The 20,493-nt window shown below is 43.7% G+C and overlaps 1 protein-coding gene across 1 annotated transcript in view; it reads right to left on the reverse strand.

The window, feature by feature from the left end:
- MED12L (mediator complex subunit 12L) overlaps nt 1-20,493 on the reverse strand; it is a 359,593-nt gene that overhangs the window by 276,116 nt on the left and 62,984 nt on the right. Inside the window, exons 6-11 of the mRNA XM_089910995.1 lie at nt 12,319-12,488; nt 9,752-9,862; nt 8,441-8,710; nt 5,224-5,373; nt 4,300-4,399; nt 3,844-3,980 (exon numbers count right to left, since the gene is read on the reverse strand). Of these exons, the coding sequence (XP_089767121.1) occupies nt 3,844-3,980; nt 4,300-4,399; nt 5,224-5,373; nt 8,441-8,710; nt 9,752-9,862; nt 12,319-12,488 (938 nt within the window). The remainder of the gene's footprint in view (nt 1-3,843; nt 3,981-4,299; nt 4,400-5,223; nt 5,374-8,440; nt 8,711-9,751; nt 9,863-12,318; nt 12,489-20,493) is intronic.

Below are 20,493 nucleotides of genomic sequence, written 5' to 3' on the forward strand. Positions count from 1 at the left end.
GGCTTCCCTGGTGGCGCATGGTTGAGAGTCCGCCTGCTGATGCAGGGGACACGGGTTCGTGCCCCGGTCCGGGAAGATCCCACGTGCCGCGGGGCGGCTGGGCCCGTGAGCCATGGCCGCTGAGCCTGCGCGTCCGGAGCCTGTGCTCCGCAACGGGAGAGGCCACAACAGTGAGAGGCCCGCGTACGGCAAAAAAAACCACAAAAACACCCGAAGCATTGAAACGAGCGCGATCTCTCTGACAACATGGTACTCAGCCACCTCACCAGGGCGAGCCAGCCCCACCCAACTGCTTCCCCACTGAGGGCAGAGCCTTCGTGAAAATCCGAGGACGTAAAAAGCCCGATAGATCCAGGCTGTGCTTTATGGGTTAAGCAGACTGTGCAACGGGTAGAGCTGTGTGTGCGTGTCTGTCTGTGTCTGTGTCTCTCTCTCTGTCTCTCTCTCTCTCCCCCTCTCTCTCTCTCGCTCTCGCTCTCTCGGAAGTCCCAAGGGATCATATTCCTTCCATCTGTCTTTCATGGTCTCCCTAAATCCATCACTCAGGAAGGACAGCAGCTAGTGTTTAGGGTACCCGTTTACAAGCTATAAATACTGAAATGTTTCCTCCATATGGTTTCGTGCCATTTTCCCGTCACCAGCAGACAGAATGCCCAGTTTACAAATGGAGAGACCGAGACTCATCAAGCTAAGTGAACTGTCCGTGATGCCACCAGATACACGCACTGACCTGCTGACTCGCCAGCTGAGAGGTCTCCTGTCAGCCGCCCACCCACCTGCAGCTGCGCGTACCTCTTGTGCGTCTGAACCTGAGCCACCGGTAAAACCCACAGACTGAACAGACCTCATCACGGCCCTCACCCCGAGCCTTCCCAGCCAAATCTTTCAGAGGGGTTGCCGCTTCCTGCCCACAGTCCCAGCAGCCTTTTTAAGAGCACCCAAAAAAACCAATTAAACATCTCCCGAGGGCTCGCTGGGCCTTGGCGCGGTGCTTGAGGCTGGTGGCGCGCCGGCGACCAGGAGGAAGCTGCCCTGGGGCTGTGCAGCCCTCGGCTCACAGGAAGAGACACGGAACGAAGCACAGCCATGACAGAAAAGACACGGAGCTTCTGCCTTGTGGGTAGAGTCCTGCAGCCGCACTACTGCGGAGCTGGCCCGGACCAGAGCTGAAAGAAGGCCTGTTCTGGACTCTCCATTCAAAAACGCCCATGTGAACTCATCACACCTGTCCAGGGAGCTGGATTTAACAGCAGGGGAAGAGCAAATGCACATCTGCCGCTGTTCCGACCAGCTTCGGCCACTGCAGCTGGTTTGGCCTTGTCATTACTCAGGAGAAAGTCTGCTTCCTCGGGCACCACAGAGAGAAGGGAAAAGGCCTCCTTTTGACTCTCCCTTCTATCCACGTCCTCAGCGCACCCCAAGACGCAGCTGCAGCTGCTTCTCCCCCCAAGCCCGACACAAACGAGGGGAGAAGCCACGCGGAAGGAAGCGGTCTGGGGGCTCTGGAAGTTGAAGGGGGCACCTCCCGACCCTGCTGCTCAGAGGTGAGGTCGGCAACGCAACCCCTGCCTGCGGGTCACACATGACAGACTCAGGCAGGGCTTGGAATCAGGAGGTCCTCACGGCCCCAAAGTAACCCCCTCGCGTGGGTATCGGGCTCCTCCACCTCTAGCACGCACAGCACAAGTGGTTCGAAGACACTGAACAGGAAGCTACCTGAGTCAGTGTTGCATAAAACACGTAGCAGGAGCTGGCACGTGACAGGCAGCTGAGCAAACACGGCCCACAAGACATACGGCTTGGCCGGCAAAGTGGTTTAAGATTGGGAGAGTTTACATACAGATCTCCACATCCAGGTTCTCCCAAAACACGGGGCGATCAGGCAACAGCGGGTCTACAAAACCAAACAGAAGCCGAGGTAGGCTGCCCTGTTCAGAAAGGACAGCCCCTTTCCCGGTCACCTGGGCTCGGCAGCCCACCACATCTCTCGCTATACTGAATGGAAAGCCACGTAGCGCAAATCTAGAATAAGTAAACGCTAGGGATTTTGGTAAAACTCCCACCAGGGAACCATGCCGTCCTGACTCAGCACTAGGGTAGAGAGCTCAGCGATCCAAAAGGACACCTGGAATTTCAGGTGTCCCTGCTGTCCTTCCAGACAGCTCACCTCTATGCATTAAGAAAAAATCTTAGTGCTGTTGAGGCCTTTCAGCTAAGAAAAAGTCTTTATTACAAATAGACAGACTTTCAGGCCTCTGTCCCAAAAGGACACAGCAACACTCTAGCCTGCATCAGTAAGCAGAGAACTGGGTAGACTTACCAGTGTGCTCTACAGAGATACTGAGGCATCTCTACTGAGACGCACTCACAAGGAGCTAGAAAACACACTCGGTCTGTACCTCACTCTCAACATCCTGACCTCCAACTTGGCATCAACGGTCTTGAACCTTATCTTTGAGAGGCAAGGTGCTGACTTACAAATTATTTCAAAAAGAAGAATAGCCTGGAACAAATTCACATCAGGTTCACATGAAGGTAGGATAAGGAAAGGTTTTTGGTTGTTGTTTTATCTCTTCTTTCCACCTATGCGTTCTCACAGGCGAGTTATGAAAATCAAAGATATTTATAATCAGCTAACTATACAGTGTTCCTTCATACAGCACAGGGAAATGTAGCCATTATTTTGTAATAACTTTAAATAGAGTATAATGTATAAGAATCCTGAATCACTATACTGTATACCTGAGTCTAATATTGTAAATCAACTATACTTCAAACAATTAAGTTAAATTAAGTGTTCCTTCAAGATGGGTACCACGTGTTAAAACTTACCTCTGCATTCCTGATGCCTCCACAACTTGGATATACCATACGTGCTTTCCATTGCAAAAGGAAGAGAAAATTTTTATTTCTCCCAAAATAAGGTTGAGAAAACATTACTGAAAATTCTGTCTTAATGGAGCAGTTCAGTAATGAGACGCTGCTAGGAAAGCATAAAATAAAAATTGTCTGTGATGCTTAATTTTATGTGTCAACTTGGCTAGGCTATGGTTCCCACTTTTCTGGTCAAACTCCAGTCTAGATGGTACTGTGAAGGTTTTTTTCTTTTTTTTTTTTAATAAAACATGAATAACGTTTAAATCAGTAAACTCTGAGTAAAGCAGATTATCTTTCCATAACGTGGGTGGGCCTCATCTAATCAGTTGAAGGCCTTAAGAGACAAAAAAGAAAGAAAAGGTTCCCTGGGTCTCCAGCCTACTGGCCTACCCTGCACATTTCAGACTTGTCAACCCCTACAATCACGTGAGCCAATTCCTTAAAATAAATAAACGTCTCCCTTGCTTTTATATTTTATATATATATATATATATATACATATACATATAATTTTTCCCCCTATTGGTTCTGTTTCTCTGGAGAATCCTGTCTAAATACATTGTCTACAGATTTTTCAAAGATCGTGACAGCAAGGATTCATTCACTGCTCTCTGACACGCTAAATAATTAGAACACATTCCCCTTAAATTAAAACCAAACCACTATATAAAATCCAATCACTAGATGAAGGATATTCTGCTAAAACTAAAATGATGGGGAGTGATGATAAAAGGGCTAAGAAAAATATTTTCAACCAATATACTTAGCTAGACCAGCCCAGCGGACAGTTCATTTTAATAATGGTAAGCTACTGTAGTCCAACAATAGAATGACTTTAGGGTGTAGACGCCTTCATAAGATATTACACTTCACAGAAAAGGCTTTGCCAGAATTCAGTGAATAAAAAAGAAGAAAATATGCTAAGAAAATAAAAGGTGAAAAGAAGAAAAGAAATATTAACTCTACCTCTTGGTTATCTTTGTTTTGGTTTGCCCAGAAAATCTTATGATAAAGTGTCTCCATTGAATTGCTGGAATCAGTTCGGTCAAAGCAGTGTCGATCCAACACCTCCAACGTGTGCAAAACCCGACTAATGGTCACCCCTAGGTGCAGAAATTAAGCATGCAGTTAAGAAGGGCCAAACAAAGCCAGAGTAGCACAGTACAAAGTCATCATCAGGTGGGACAAAGGGAATTTTAAGACATTATCATTCTCAGCATAAAAGAATTGCCAACAAAATCAAACCTGACATTCTAGACAGCCAGGATCTAAAGGGCACAGACTGAAGAACGTCCTCAAAATGCACTAGGGGGCTAAGTCCAAGAGCATCCTTATTCAGAATGAGGACTGATTGACAAGAATGAGAAACACGGCAAAAAGTCCAGCGTTCCAAAGCGCTCCTTCTTCTGTTGTGTTCTGTACCTGCTGTTGACTCTTGGCACTTGTCAAAAGACCACCGAACTTCCACTGCACGGCCTCTTTGTTTGATCTGCTGTTCTACCTCATAAATCCTGGCCCGAACCTGAAAGATAATCACCTCTAATTAACTTGTGCTTGGAAAGCCCCAATGGCTGTCTAAATCATGTCAGGTTTTTCCACACGAGCAGAACATCCTCCAGTGAGCTACAACCTCGATTGCACTGTAGGAAATTCAGCCTGCTGCCCAAGAAGTGCATTTTAAAATTTACAAGTGCTGATTCAATGCCAGTTTTCGATAATAAATACGCAGAAAAATACACGCTTGCCAAAAAAATCTTTAAGTGAAATATTTTTAGGACATCAAGACAGAAAGGTAAAAGTTCTAAAATACCATCTTTGGGCCATTCTTCTGTGTATGAAAGCAACTAGCCACGCTTTATTAATTGAAGAAAACTGCTTGGTTTAAAAAAAAAAAAAAACAGAGCTCTTGTTCTAAATATTTGTCATGGTCCTGTGGTTCAAGTTTCTTCAGTCTTTGAACCAAATAACCCAGCACTAATAAAAACATATAATAGTTACAAAATACCCAGACTCCTAACTCTATAGTGTATGACTATACTAATATACAGACTACTAACTCGGGATGTCGTGATCATGTATTAGAACCACCACCGTAATTACTGTCCAGGGGGCAGAACTGTCCACAAGAACAGTCCAGCAAGAGGGTGAGAAGAAAAGGAGCAACGTGACAAACTTCTGCAGTTCAGAGAGGCTACTGACTTCCCCGAGGTCCCCTGGAGAGATGGCGGCAGAGCTGGGAACGGCCCCCAAGAACCCGAGTGTGCTGCAATCCAGGCTTAGCCCACTGTGCTGTGATACCTCCCAAGAATGAAAACACCCAACAAACCACTGGAACAGCAAGTCTACCTGCTGGTTGAAGGCCGTGTTCCCGCCCGGCATGGGGAGGCTGGAGGGGGCCACCTGCAGCAGATCCAGGGGTGAGCCCGGGTTCGCGCTCTTATTGTCATTTGTGGAGTAGTTCCACACCAAGGCACTTGGGCAACAGAGAGTAACAGTCTGGAAATAAAGCAGGAAAATCCAGACGTTTAGAGGAAGGAGAAGAGTATCACAACAGCTTAAGGGTCATAAGCAAATTACAGTTTCCAACCAGTGAGTTTAAAATGTGAACGTCTTACCCCATTCTCAACGTTTCAACGGATGAGACAAAAAACTAAGATAGAATTATTCTTTTGAATAGGAGGAAATACACCTATTGAGAAATTAAGGAATGTTATCATCTACAACCTGGGAAACTTAATAAAAAATGCAATAATTGTCTTTTTAAAACTGTCATTTCAATTTATGTCATGCAATTAAAAAAATGAAATGGAATTAGAATATGTAATTTCTAAGGCTGTAAAAGCTAAAAAGATTTTTTTTTTTTTAAATCTCTCAAATAACGGTGTGATAAGTAGCCTCATAAGTGCTGGGCAGGCAGTAAAGCTGGATGGGGGGCTGGCAAACTTTTTCTATAAAAAGCCAGCTAGTGAATGTTTTAAACCTTCCAGGCTACCTATAGTCCCTGTCACATACTCTTCCTTTTTGTTTCAGTAATGCACTGAAATGTAAAATCTATTCTTAGTGTATAGGCTGGACTTGGCCTACAGCTTGTAGCTTGCCTACCCCAACCCTGGACCCCTGTAGACATTTTTCACTCAACCTTGCTTGCACTTTCTACGACCATCTCACTTATACATCACAACAACCTCACGAGGTAGGGAGTGGTGTTCCCCAACTGTACCAAAGAGGTATACGAGCCACAGAGGACATGAGTAGCCGGCCCGAGGTGACTTCAGCACACAGGCCTAGAATCACTATGCTAATCCCGCTGCCTCCTAACTGTGGCTTAAATAGTATAGCTCCTATTTAATTAAGCACCCACTGTGTGCTGAACACTGCCCTGGAAACGACAGTGTAAGAACTGTCTCCATCCGCCATCCACACACGGGAAAACAGAGCCTCGAGGTTAAAGTTACTAAGTGGCAGAGAAGAGGCTAGAATCAGGACTGTAATGATTCTAAAGAAGATGCCTTCACCATGATGCTATCATGCCACTCAACCACAAACTGCATCCGCCTAGAGAATGAGTGCAGTATTTCTTTTCTCAAATGCAAAATTCATTATTAAAAAACTAGAATCTGAGGCCCAGGAGACATCTTCGTGGAAACCAGATGGCAGATGTGAATAACGTCAGTCCCTGAACCCCACCAGTGCATCTGTCTCCGCTGGCCCACACCCTGATCTCCTCCGTCCCATCCGTGAGGGTGTGGGGTTCTCGTCTCCTGTCCACGAGGGAGCCCTTCCCTGTGCTCTTAATTCCGAAGCCGCCAATATCCAGGGCACTGATCCATCAAACACCCACCCCTCTGCTCCTAATCTTAGACTCGCTCTCTACCAGTTTGCCCTCAGCTTAGGAATACGTTCAAGTCTGTCCATCAAAAAACAATTTTTTTAAAAAAAATCTCCACTCGCCTAGAAGGAACCTCTATCTCTTCTCTTTATAGGCACGATTCTCAAAAGAAGAGGGATCATTTTTTTCTCCTCATTCTCCATCGTTCCTCGACCCACCTGAATATGGTTCCTCACCCACCATTCACTGATCATCAGTGACCACCATGTTGTCAACGACAGTCTCAGCCATCTTCTTATCAGACATCCCCAACCCACTGGCCACTGCCCACTACTAACTCCTTCTGGCAACTTTCTGCAGTACCTAGAGAGGCAGTTTGGCATGGTGGTTCAGAGCGTGGACTCTGGGTCCAGGCTGGGTGCGATTTCCAGCTTCGCCACTTACTTGCTGTGTGACCTATGCCACCATTGCATTATTCCTGTTACGGGAATAATATTGGCTCCTTTCCCATAGGACGGCTCTGAGAACTAAATGACACAACCTATGCTACAACTCAGAACAGTGCCTAGAACATAATAAACACTATTAATATCATTACAGTTGGATTATGACAATATTATTCTCATCATCTTTGTTTATAGCAATACTCTCCCCACCGTTCTTCTCTCTCCAGTCTGGCCAGACTTTCCTGGTCACCTCTGTGAGCTTCCCCTCTGCTACCTCTTAACCACTTGTGCCGCTCGGGTCCACAGGTCGTCCCTCACTACCAACTCTTTAGGTAATCGCCCCCCTCTTGGGGTCCTGACCAGCCGAGTGGCCCTGAGTGACCCAAATCCACACACCTGGCCCTGTCTGCCCGCGTCTTCAGAATCAGACATGTAACCACCTCTTGACCATAACCACTTGGAGATCACGAGGGATAAGACAGTCCAAAACTGAGCTTACCTCGACTCGTCCTAACTTATTTTTTGCCTTGTCTCTCTCTCCCCCACCTCCCCACTCCCACAGATCTTCCCTCTACTGTGGTCAAAACAATCTAACCAACCACACAACTGACCATGTCACTCCCCACATAAAACCCTGCAATGACATCCTAATGAGAAGGCACACAGGGGGTCTTCTGCACCCTGACCCCCAACAGATTTCACACTTTAGGTATTCTGTTAAGACCAACCTGCACGCAAGACGACTGATCAACCCTCTGGGCCTTCTCCCACGCTGTCCTTCTGCCAGGAACACTTTAAACCCGTATTATAAGCACTGGTCAGGATCACTTCCTTCAGAAAACCTCCCTGAATTCTAGGTTGGCCTAGAAGTTCCACTTCTCAACTCAGCCCCCTGAACATCCCTCCACCAACCAGTCCCTTGTCACAGAACATGGAAACTGCCCTTGTATGAGCCTGTCTGTTTCCGGACAAAACAGTAAACTCTACCAGAGTAGAGGCCGTGACTCGGTAGCCAGCCCTGTCCCAAAGCCCCTTAGTAAAGAGCAGGACACATTAGGAGCCCGAGAAATGTGACCTGAACACTGACCTGTGCGCTCCTAGAGCTAGGACAAGGCTGTATCTCACACCTGGTGGCAACAGCCCAGCTGCCGACATGCTACTAGATGTTCAAGCAGTGCTGCTTGGCAGCTGAACAGAGCCTGGTCAGCCTTTTGGATCTTAAAGACTCCCAACTCAGTTGTTTCCTGGACTGAATGTTAACATAAAACAGGAAGGGCCAAGGACTTACCTGCAACATACAACTAAGTCCATAAACCAGGGGGCCGTGCTGTGCACAGGAGAGAAAGTCGGAGAAGGCCAGCTGCACGGGGCTCATGCCGGGACCGGGGGGGCCGGGACTGGGGGCCCCGATGCCCGAGCTGTTTGGTCCTATCATCATGTGGGGCGAGTGGGCGGCAAGGAGGTTGGGGCCATCGCTAAGCAGCAACGCAAGACGCCGGGCACAGAAGTAGGCAAGGCGGCGGGACAGGTAGGCCGACTGGACAAACTCATCTGAATACTGGGGAGCACAAGGACACCAGACTTCAGTCATGTCCTAGGCTACTCGGTGAGACAGCTATCATAATACAGGCTTTTCTTCACTAAAGACAAACAAACAAACAAACAAAACCCTTCCAAAGTGCTACATAGACTGGCTCTGTCCAACAGAAATATAACGCAAGCCACATATGTAATTTTAAATTAAATTTAAAATTTTAATGGCTAGTAGCCATTAAAAAAAAAATCACAGAATGATGTATTTTATTCAGCCCAATATACCTAAATCGAAAATGCTATCATTTCAACACAGAAAGTATTAGTGAGATATTATATGCTCCTTTTTCCATACCAAGTCAGAAGCCTCGTGCGCACTTTAAATCAAGAGCACGTCACAATGTGAACTTGTCACATTGTCAAGGGCTCACGAGCCACGTCTGGCTAGTGGCTACTAGAGTGGACAGCACAGATACGGATGTCTCAGGGAGGACACAGGGCACTAGTACGGTGTGGTCTCTGGGAGGGTACTGGGTGAGAGAGAGAATGACTTCTCAACTCGATACTCTTTCATATTGCTGGAATTGTCAAATGCATGAACTACCTTTCCAAGAAATTTTTTTTTAAATAAATTTCATCCAGATAGCCTAAATTTTAACAGATCTTAGGCCAATCATGAAAATAGGAAGTTCCCACCCCCAGTGGCTCAAAGAATATCAAAAGAATGTAGAAGATCCTCTGTATCCTTACAAAGAGACGATTTGTTTTGTTTTCACAGAAATCTGTGTGAACAAGGAGACAGTATTAAAAGAGCTGTTTGCTCAGCTCAGGGAAGGGGGGAAATCAATGTGGGTAAGAATACTTGAGAGGAACACGTGGCCCAGCAAATGACTGCTACAACTCACAAGAAGCCTCTTATCACTTCAAGTGTTGGAGCATCAAGACCTTTTCTCCTTCCATTTCAAAAAGAAAATTTTTCCTCTTCCACCTCCACTTACCTCATCATTCTCATCAGACTCGTTCCTTGCCCATAAAATCAACTGGCTCATGGTTACATGTACCGTACCTGCAGCATTAGTGGTAATAAGAGTTTAAGAAGATCATCATCCATTGGTCTGATCTTTTCTAACACATCCAAGATCCATGTCAAATATTCGTGTTTTTCTAGCATTCCTTCCTTAAATGAACAAAGAAAAATTACACTAATAATGTTAAAACAAAACCAACTAAAATTCAAAAAAGAGCAGTCTTATCTTTATGCTTAAGTGTAATTTTACTATTGTTTTTGTTGTTGTAGTAAAACATGGTCTCCCTGATCAGAGTTTAAATTCTAAACAAAGCAAAGAACTGGTGCTATTCTGTATGGTTGATTGGAGGGTTCTTCTGTTGTTGTTGTTGTTGTTCTTTGGGTTGTGTATATCTGCTTCATTCTAAATTGATAAAAATTAATTCCTACAAGAAAGAAAACTCAGAAGCTTTCAGACTCCCAGGGCATGTCAAATACCTGGCTAGATTTCAGGGTACTATGAACTCATACTCATAGGAGGAAACTTGGCCAACGGTAGTAATTACAAAGAACAAAAACACCCATCGTACTATCGTCTCAGAAAAAGGGTTGGGAATCCTATCAGATCCGAGGCCGCTGAGTAGCCTCCTTCTCTATCCTAAAATGCATTTCAGCCACCATAACCTGCCTACGAAATAGAACCTTAAAAGTCAATATAATGGCCTAATCATCCGCACCATAAAGAAATAAAAGGAATTTGTAGTAAAATAATGTATAAATATTCGGACATAAATACACTAAAGAACAACACACCCACAAATTTCCAAAATGCCTCACAGGGCTGGTGTAGCTCCTCTTAACATAAGCAATGTTAACATTTTCATCTATTGTCTTCCTGTGTATGCACACATCAATACACACATTCTTTATGGCATTCTATGCACGCACACATTTAATGTCATACTATAACCTTGTATTATGATTCACATCATAAAAGAATCTTCAAGATAGAAACAAAAAGCTCTGTTTTCTGGGAAAGCCACTTACACTTTTATGGTCATTCTGGTTAACAACCTTAGTAGTTAATATGAAGTCCTACTTTGTTCCCAGCAACTCTGACATATCTACGTATCACCAGTGGTCCACTACCGTGGTTATCAATGACTTGTGTAAAAATATACTGCTAAATTATAGTTTCTGTATTTAAAACATTACAGCGACACCACATTGACATGATAGCAAAGTGTTCACTTATTGCTAACTTCTATTTTTTTAAAATGCTTACAGTCAAAAAAAAGTGAAAAGGTTAGCCACAGAAAAAGTGCAATTTATAATTTTCAGACCAATAAAGTAAACTTTAAGTTAAAGAAATAAATAAAACGGAACCTTGCATGAAGAATTAAGAGATGGTGAAGGCAAGGTTCAAAAGAAAAAGTATCTTCATAAGCATGACTTCCAACGACTACATAATGTCCATCCTCAAGATGCTTTTGTAATGTACCTGTACCCTTATCTCTGCACATGCACACCTGCACATGTACATACTAGAGACAGTTTCATGTTTCAGAATAAGGTGAATTAAAATATGATGAACTTTTAAATTAATGTCCCAGTTAGATTCATCTGTTTAGGACCTACCTAACTGCTTCCAAAAAAGAGATACTGATCTCAGTGTCCCTAATACATAAAGTAATCCTTCCTAAAATACTAAGCATGCTGAGAGACACTTTTTTCAAAGATGCAGACTAAATCCTCAGCTCAAAAAAAGTCATAAAAGCTCAGAGCAGGCACCGAAGTAGTCTTCTGCTAAATGGAACTAGAATTGGTTAAGAGTTTTTACTGATTTAAAACTAACAATGCTACTTCCCAAAGGACCGGCAAAGTTTCCTACTTTGAGCTCTTAGAAAAAGTTGCTTACCACCTGGAAATTGTAATTGAAGTTCTAAGAAGGGAAATTTAGAAACCACACATCCTTTCTACCCCCTTCCTCTTTGATCAAGATAGCAGGTCGTGAACGTCTATGCTGGTAACACAACTCCAGCTGAACACACTCGTCCTTCCTCCACGCCGGGAGTAAAGATCAATCGAGGCAAATAACAGCACAAGCGCCCTCTTCTGGTCAATATGATGTACATCAGCGTGTCAGGATGGGAGTTCAGTCGTTCCTCAATGCCCTTACCCCTCCTCTCAACTGCATTTTAAACTGCAGCTGAACAAAATTAAGATGACCTTTCATTGGAATAACTAAGCTCTAAAGGAGATCTATAAGACAGGGGGCATCAGCACAAAAATTTTTTTGAATTAATGCCTCCAGTTTTTGCAAAGTAAATGGCTTGGGAGGATTACATTTAATAGCGCAATTACAAACCAATTAATGGCATTAAAAGAGCTGGCATCATTGAAAGCTGGCGATCAATATGTATAATAGGAAGCTGTCATCTCAGGGCAAAGGTGTTACCTTTAATATTAATTTAGTGTGAGATATGTCAGATGGCTTTCTTTGAATGTATTCGTTCATATAGTGATATAATTTAACTCCCCCCTCCAAAAAAAAAAACTAAACTGTAAGGAATTTGCTCTCCTCTTAAAAGCATGCTAGCAGCCTTTGAGTTTCGTGGGAATGTTACCTGGAACATGTGGAATGCCAACTTTTCGTTGTACTCCCACTGCCTCATTGCTTGTTCCACGTCGGGTGGCACAGGGACAGGGCCATCGCCTGCGCTGGAAGCTAGGTGGTAAAAGTCGGAAATCTTGGCCAACTGCTCTCGAAGATACCTGGTAGATATTTGTGTCCACTCTGCATTTAAAAAAAGAAAACAAAAATCCATTCCCAGATACGATGACCGTAAGAACTTTTTCTTCCTTTCTGATTATCTTAAGGATATACTTATTAAACAAACATCTATTACACAAAAATGGCTTTGGAAAATGTATGCAAGCACTGTTCAGAAAGGCACACCCACCCCAAAGCCCTTAAGTAATGCAAACTAGTGTAATGTGGCTGCCCCATCGGCTGGCAAGGATGCCTTGCCGGCCAGCTCTTCCCTTGTCCCTCTGTGACCCCTGACCTAGGAGAAGAGATGCCCACACTCATATAAAAATATATCAGAGGCACAAGCAGGGAATAGAACAGGGGAGGTGAGCACTTTAAGAAATCACAATTCCAGACATAGAGAACAGACTTGTGGTTGCCGAGGGGGAGGAGGGGGGAGGAGGGATGTACTGGGAGTTTAGGATTAGCGGATGCAAACTATTACATATACAGAATAAACAACTAGGTCCTACTGTATAGAGCACAGGGAACTATATTCAATCTCCTGTGATAAACCATAATGGAAAAGAATATGAAAGAGAATGTATATGTGTACATATAACTGAGTCACTTTGCTGTATAGCAGAAATTAACACAACATCGTAAATCAACTATACTTTAATAAAATTAATTTTAAAAAAATAAATTAAAAAAGAAACCACAATTCTACTACTCCAAAAGAATTCAAAATCCCCCCAAATGCAGCTCTCTTAACGGTACATTTTTCCGGCTCCAAGTCAGGGTTCAAACATGCCTAACTAAGGTGTGTTCTGTTTCTGTCAATCTGTAAGAGGACGGACCTTCCCCTCAGGCTGGCCCCAGACAGCGTTCCGCCCTGCACTCCCCCACCCCTGCCTGGGACACAAGAGGGCCGCCTCTTGGACAATCATCTGGACCTTCAGTTATTCTACTCTCCCCAACCAACAAAAGATGCCTCAGAACTCAGTCAGAAAGAGTAGTGAGCGACAAAAGGTAGGAAACTGGGGAGGAAACAGAAAATGTAGCATTAAAAAAAAAAAAAAAAAATCACTAAAATTATTCAAAAGTATCCACCACACGGTCACAAATTAAGTCAATGTGTTGCCTCTGACTACCATGAAGGATGTGATGCCAACTTTAGCCCATTCTGTGGATAAAAATGTAATAATTGCATGCTCACAGCCAAACTTCCCCAAGGATTAGTGAAACAGCGTTTCAGAAGAAATCATCGTACTGAAATATTACCACACGGTGCTGTTTTCTCATTATTTCGGCAGTAGTTTCTCCACCCTTCTTATTTTTAAAAGGAACCTATCTTGACAAAAATAAGAGTAGAAACTAAACATCTATTAGAAATTGAGCGTTTTGATTTTATTTTTTAAGTACTACTAAAATCACTTGACAACAGTACCCAGGGATGATTAATGACTGCTAAGTTTTGGTCTAAACCACTTGTTCTAACTGTGTCTTATTTAAAACTGAAATTCAAATGCACACGTTAAGCATTGCTCCAGTAATAAGCCACTGCAAAAAGATGAACAGATACTAAGTCAACATTCTGTTCCTGGTATAATCGTTTTTCAGAAAGCACCACCAATAACAGATATTATTGTTCAAATTACTCCCTCGTCATTAAAAACCAAACAATAAATTATCAATGTCATCATTTTCTGGTGCCCCTGTTATGGACTAGTCATCTCATGACTCTAACTTGTTCAGCAAAGCAAAATACCAACCATCAGATGAGAGGAGTTTAGCTTAGCTATGATAAGCAAAAACAAAAATAACAAGGATCCAAATCCTAGCTTTTGTGTGCCAAGCCTTGCTATTAACTCACTCTTAGTATGGTACTATTCTCAATGCCCCCTCAGAATATTTTAGCTTCAAGAGCTAAAAACAACACACATTCTCACACACACCCCTACTTTGTCTAGGGTATATTTTCTTTTCAAGATTGTTTTTTTTAAATATAGAAGAAATACGCATTCACTACAGAAAATTTCTAATGCAGATATGACAAGAGAAAAATCTCATAATCATTAAACAGTTTTATATTTTTTCAGTTTTCTTTTTTCCTTCTTGTGTGCTTGACTGTTTACATAAATATATGTATATCTTTTTAAGAATCTGAATATATCATTCCACAATTTGAGTTACTTTTAAAATTCAAGTGGAATTCAAATATAGACCTCTTGGTCATGTATTTTAACTTTAACCGTATTTAACTGACATTAAGTTATCATATCAATCAGACCGATTCAGAGACCTGGGACTGAAGACAGTCCAGTGTGAACTAATATAAAAATTAGGAATGCACACAAAATTTTCATTAGAAACAAAAAATAACAAATAGCCACTAGTACTGTACTCCTTAAAATTATTAGATTCACGGACACCTCTCATGCTTAGTTAGGACTGATCATTAAAAGGGAGAAATGAGGGCAGCAGTGGCAAGACACACAGTGGTTCTCAGCCCTGAACGCAAATGCCATCACCAGAGGGGCTTTTACCAAACGCCAGTGTCTTCGGCCCCATCCCACCAGATTCTGATTTAATTGGTCTGGAGTGGGGACCCAGTCCTAAGTGATAAAAAGGAAACAGGAATGGTTAGAGATCTTAGGGAAGGTGGGGGAGCGAGGTAAGGAGGTTCAAAGGTAGAAAGATGCAGAAAGCGATGAAAGAGGCTGCTCTGAAAGTGGACCAGTTCTAAAATCGAGCAACTCAGAGGCTCTGGCTACATCTCTAGTTCACTGACGTCAGGTAGAACTCAAGGTCCACGAAGCCAGATTATTAGAAAGCTTACGAACATGAATGTTACTGACGGTGGGTCAGGGGTCAGCACTGAAAAGAATGACCTGTCCTTTTCACAACACTCTCCCTAGCATCCAAGAATCCTGTAGCCACTATTCCTCTTTGTGGATGCCTCACCCCCCAAACAGAAGGGATTTCAGAGGCCATGCGGTTCACCCTACCATACAATAGATCCAGGCACTGCAGGCGTAACTCAAGGTCACACAGGTAAACCAGAAGCACACAAACAGGTGTGAGATGTCCCACTCCAGGATATGAAAGTACATAAATTGATAAATACATGACAGGTGAGAAGAGAGACGTGTCAAGTTACATTAAAAGATGATCTCCCAGGGCCTGGAATACCTACAGTATTAATAAGAGAACTGGGAACTCAGCAGAGGAGGAACATCCACCCTGGGGGCAAACACAGAGCACCCCAAGTGCAGCAACGCTCACAGAGAGGGCGTCCTGGCAGCGTGACACAGCAGAGACGCAATACAGGGCCGCACTGAGCGCTACCGGTAGAATGAACTTAGGGACAGGATGGCCTTGGGTCCAAATCCTAGCTCTGCCACTGAGTCGTGAGCAAGGCATCTAGCCTCCACTAAACCTCAATCTCCTAATCTCTGCAACAGGGATCAATAATACATCCAGGTTGGGCCTCCCTGGTGGCGCAGTGGTTGAGAGTCCGCCTGCCGATGCAGGGGACACGGGTTCGTGCCCCGGCCCGGGAAGATCCCACATGCCGCGGAGCGGCTGGGCCCGTGAACCATGGCCGCTGAGCCTGCGCGTCCGGAGCCTGTGCTCCGCAACGGGAGAGGCCACAACAGTGAGAGGCCCGCGTACCGGAAATAATAATAATAATAATAATAATACCTCCAGGTCAGTTACTGTAAGGATGAGTTACTTAGCACAGTGCCTGCACTGCAGAAGCTATCATCATCATTATTGGTATGAAAAGTTTTTAGAAAGGAAACTAATGGTTAGACCTTGACTGCCCCTGATGTTAGACCCTGCTTCTGTCTCAGCTGAGCTGCAATGCCTAACATAATGCTCTGGATACGTGTTTACGGAATCAACCAACGTCAATTTCATGGTTCCAAAACCTTCGATGGATCTGCAGTCCTTGATGAATTGAGGTCAAACTCCTTAGCTGGGAATTAAAATCATTTCAAATACTATCTACCATTACATCCTCATACACACTCAAGGTGCTAGCTCAAGGTGTTTTCTCTCTGACTCTCATGCCTATGACGCTCTATCGACAGGACCTTCCATAACCACCTGTGTTCATGGATGGGAATATTTCTGGGCCCAATTCAAATGTCACGTCTCTCGTGTAGCCTTCTCTAGTCTCTGGACACCACCCCACCACCTAGCGGGGATCTCTCTCTCTTCTCTAACTGATGTATTAGAATTTCCTCCGTCTCTTTCATCCCTATAAAGCTATTCCTTACGTGCTCAAGATCTAAGTATTGACTTGAGTCAATACGCTATAAGGTCCTCCCAAAATAAAGCGACTAAATCAAGTTCCTCCGCAATTATTCTGCCTATCAAATCTTCATACAAGCATCTTCGCTTTCTAGTTTAAACTCATCACTGCAGACCTAGAAGGTTTCAAACACCACTGCAGGGAAAATGCCAAATTCCCTCTCTAGTGCACTCCACCTTTGTTACAGCCAATGCAACTAGAAGCGCCTGTTCATCAGTGTGCTACAAGAGGCCCACACAAATACAGAACTTTCTATTCCTTTTAGTAAACTTCCTGTAAATATAAGTATAAATGTAAACTTTACACACACACACCCTAATATATATATATATCCTTTAATTTTGTGAAGGCTTATTTTCCTTGCTAAATTCTTTCCTTTTATCAAAACCAGTGGGAACCCACTACATAAAATAGATGCAACAAAGATTGCTTTGTAAAAACTCCAACCAAGTCCAGAGATGAAGGTGCACATCTTTAAAGTGATCCACTTGAATCAGCACTTAATTCCAATGACAGGCTCCTCAATGGAAAAACCTATATCCTCCAACATTCTCCCTGAAGCTACACCACTACAATTAAAGGTTCTTGCATCTCCACAGTGAGAACGAACAGACCGCTTCTCAAAACTGCAGGATGTAGAGGATTTAACCAGCCCGACTTTGGTGCAAACCTGCCTTCGGTGCAGACAGATGGGAGGGTGGGGAGGGTCTGGGGAGGGGGAGAAGGAAAGTTCAGTATATATAAGATGCTGCACCTTCCATCTGTGAGCCCCCAAGAAAATGACTGAAAGATTTTCTCGTTTTCTGTTGTCAAAATGCTTTCTGGATCCAAGGATGCCATCAACAAAGTGAAAAGGCAAACTCACAAAATGGGGAGAAAATATTTGCAAATCATTTATCTGACAGGGGACTTGGAGCTAGAATATATAATGAATGATTACAACTCAATAATAAAGAGGTGAATAATCGATCCATTTTTTTTAAATGGGCAAAGGATCCGAATAAACATTTCTCCAAAGAATATAAACAAATGGCCAATAAGCACGTGAAAAGGTGCTCAACGTCAACAGCCACCAGGGAAATGCAAATCAAAACCACAAGGTACCACTAGGACAGTTATAAACAAGAAGACGGATAATACCAACTTTTTGGTGAGGATGTTGTGGAAACTAGAGTCCTCATACATTGCTGGTGGGAATGTAAAATGATGTAGCCACCGTGGAAAACAGTGTGGCAGTTTCTCAAAAGGTTGACCGTAGAGTTAACATATAACCCATCAAGTCCACAACTAGTTATACACCCAAGAGAAATGAAAACATACGCCCACGCAAAGATTTGTACACACTTATAGCAGCATGGTTCATAACAGCCAAGAAGTGGAAGCGATTCAAATGTCCATCAACTGATGAATGGGTAAATAAAATGTCTGATATGCCTATAATGGGATACCCCTCAGCCATTAGAAGTCATGAACTACTGATACGTACTACAACACGGGTGAACCTCGAAAACATTATACTAACTGACAGAAACCTGTTTCAAAGAACCACGTATGTTATGATTCCAGTTAGATGAAATGTCCAGAATAGGCCAATCTATAGGGCTGAGGGGGGGCTGATGGGAAATGGGGAGTGACTGCCAATGGGTACGAGATTCCCTTCAGGGTGATAAAAATATTCTAAAATGTAATGATGGTTTCACAATTCTGTAAACACATGAAAAACCTCTAAACTGTATACTTAAAATGAACTGTAAAACAGTATAAATTGTATCTAAATAAAGCTATTATATAATTTTTTAATGTTTTCTTGAAATACCTTACTACCAATAAAAATTCATTCGCATTTCATGAAGTAAAAAAGACTACTCCGCACGGATGAAAAGTAATCCACGACAAAACGACGAGACTTTGAGGGGCCCAGGGAGGAGCAGGTGTGGTTAGGGAGGAGAATAAGGGTAGAAGCAGGCGTGGCCAAGAGGGTGAACAGTTAAACCTGGGTGATGCATAACAGGGACTTTATTACATTCTCCTATATTTGTCTATGTTTGAAATGTCCATAATAAAAGGCTTAAAAAAAGTTAATCAGTTGAATTCTATAAAACGATTCACAGGAAACCGGAAATCCCGTATTCGGCCACTGGTCAAACTTGGGGAGTGAAAGGCGGGGCGGGGAACAGAGAGAGTGCTGGATAAAAACGAGCCCCAGGGAAAACTGCTGCCTCAGGGCGATGGGAGACCAAAGGAGCGTCACCCCACCGGCTGGAATGTTGGTTCTGCTGAATGGGCGGTTAGTGAGATCAGGCCCTCTGGCTGAAAAGCAGGAAACGTACGTGTGTGTGCAGGTGGCCGGTGGGGGGGGGGGGGGTGCTGGAATGGGTAGATGGGCTGTTGTCACTCGTGGAAATGCTATGGTGCAATAAATTCCTGAATCTTTTTTATGCTTTAAGTTTCCTCTCACTTAGAATTAACTGTACAACACTGGGGCTAAATGGCAAATACTGAATATCTGTTTTTGTCTGGATGAGTAATTTTACCATGTTATTTTTAACTGGCTATTTCTCTCTGGTTTTACTTACTGGAAATGACAGTAAGTACTGTCACTTGGGGATCAAGGTGACAACTCAAGAAAAAATAAAAATCATGGGCATTTGGCAGCAAACATTAAATGCCTACGGAGGGCCAGAAGCTCTCCCGGGGTCTGGAGCTACAAAGGTGAGAAGAAAGCAGTGCCCACCTGAGGTGATTCATCCTTGAGGTAGAGAGACACACAGGGACACAGATACTGACAGCAATGAGGTAAGCACTCTGACATGCCATGGGACACAGGAGATGAAGCAAGGGGATGCTTTAGCCAAGTCTGGAGGGAAGGTACAAAGGAGTTCCACAGGCAGAAAGAGCAGTGTGTAAACATCCCAGGCCATGCGGACAGCAGCAAGGCAGAGGGAGAAAGGGTCACCCGTGAGGCGAGGTAGGTGGCCCAGGCTAGAGGTCCTCAAACGCGATGGCACAGAATGGTCACCAGAGGGCGCCAGTTGGCTAAACATACCGATTTAGCTTTGACTCCGAGATTTCCACCCTGTGAGTCTGGACTGGGGTCCAGAAATCTGCATTTATAAACAATAGCCCAGGCAGTGACAAGCTATGGAGTTTGATCTTTTGCCACGAATGACTCAAAGCCATGGAAGAATTTTAAGCAAAGGAAAGAGGAGATCAGATATGTAAATTAAAATTCTCTCTCAGAAGTTGCAGGAGGGGGTGGCAGGGAGGGAGACAAATTGAGAGGCTGCAAAGTCCGGTGAAGAGGTGACTGAGGAGGGTGCAAAAAAAGAGGTAGGTAGAATTGTAAGCAACCTGACGGTGGAGAGGGAGAAACAGAGAGGAGTGGGCAGCTTCCAGATCTCCCTGTGGGGTAGCTGAGCAGGTCACGGTGCCACAGAACGGGATGTGGAACAGAGAGCAGGGCGGGGGGAGGGTAAGGGGGCTAAATTCAATGCGTTTGTTTTCATGAACGTGTTGTTTTAATTAAGCCTTTATTTTGAGATAATCATAGATTCACATGCACTTGTAAAAAACAATATAGAGAGACCCCGTGTACATTTTACTTACTTTTCCCAAATGTTAACATCTTGCAAAACTACAGGACAATATCACAACTGGGATACTGACATGGACACAATCCGCCGATCTTATTATTCAGGTGTCCCAGTTCTGAGTGCAGTTTTGAAC

Source organism: Delphinapterus leucas, chromosome 4 (genome assembly GCF_059928025.1).
Source record: "Delphinapterus leucas isolate spDelLeu-1000000601 "Yukka" chromosome 4, BTC_Dleu_Yukka2, whole genome shotgun sequence".
Taxonomy (NCBI): Eukaryota; Metazoa; Chordata; class Mammalia; order Artiodactyla; family Monodontidae; genus Delphinapterus; species Delphinapterus leucas.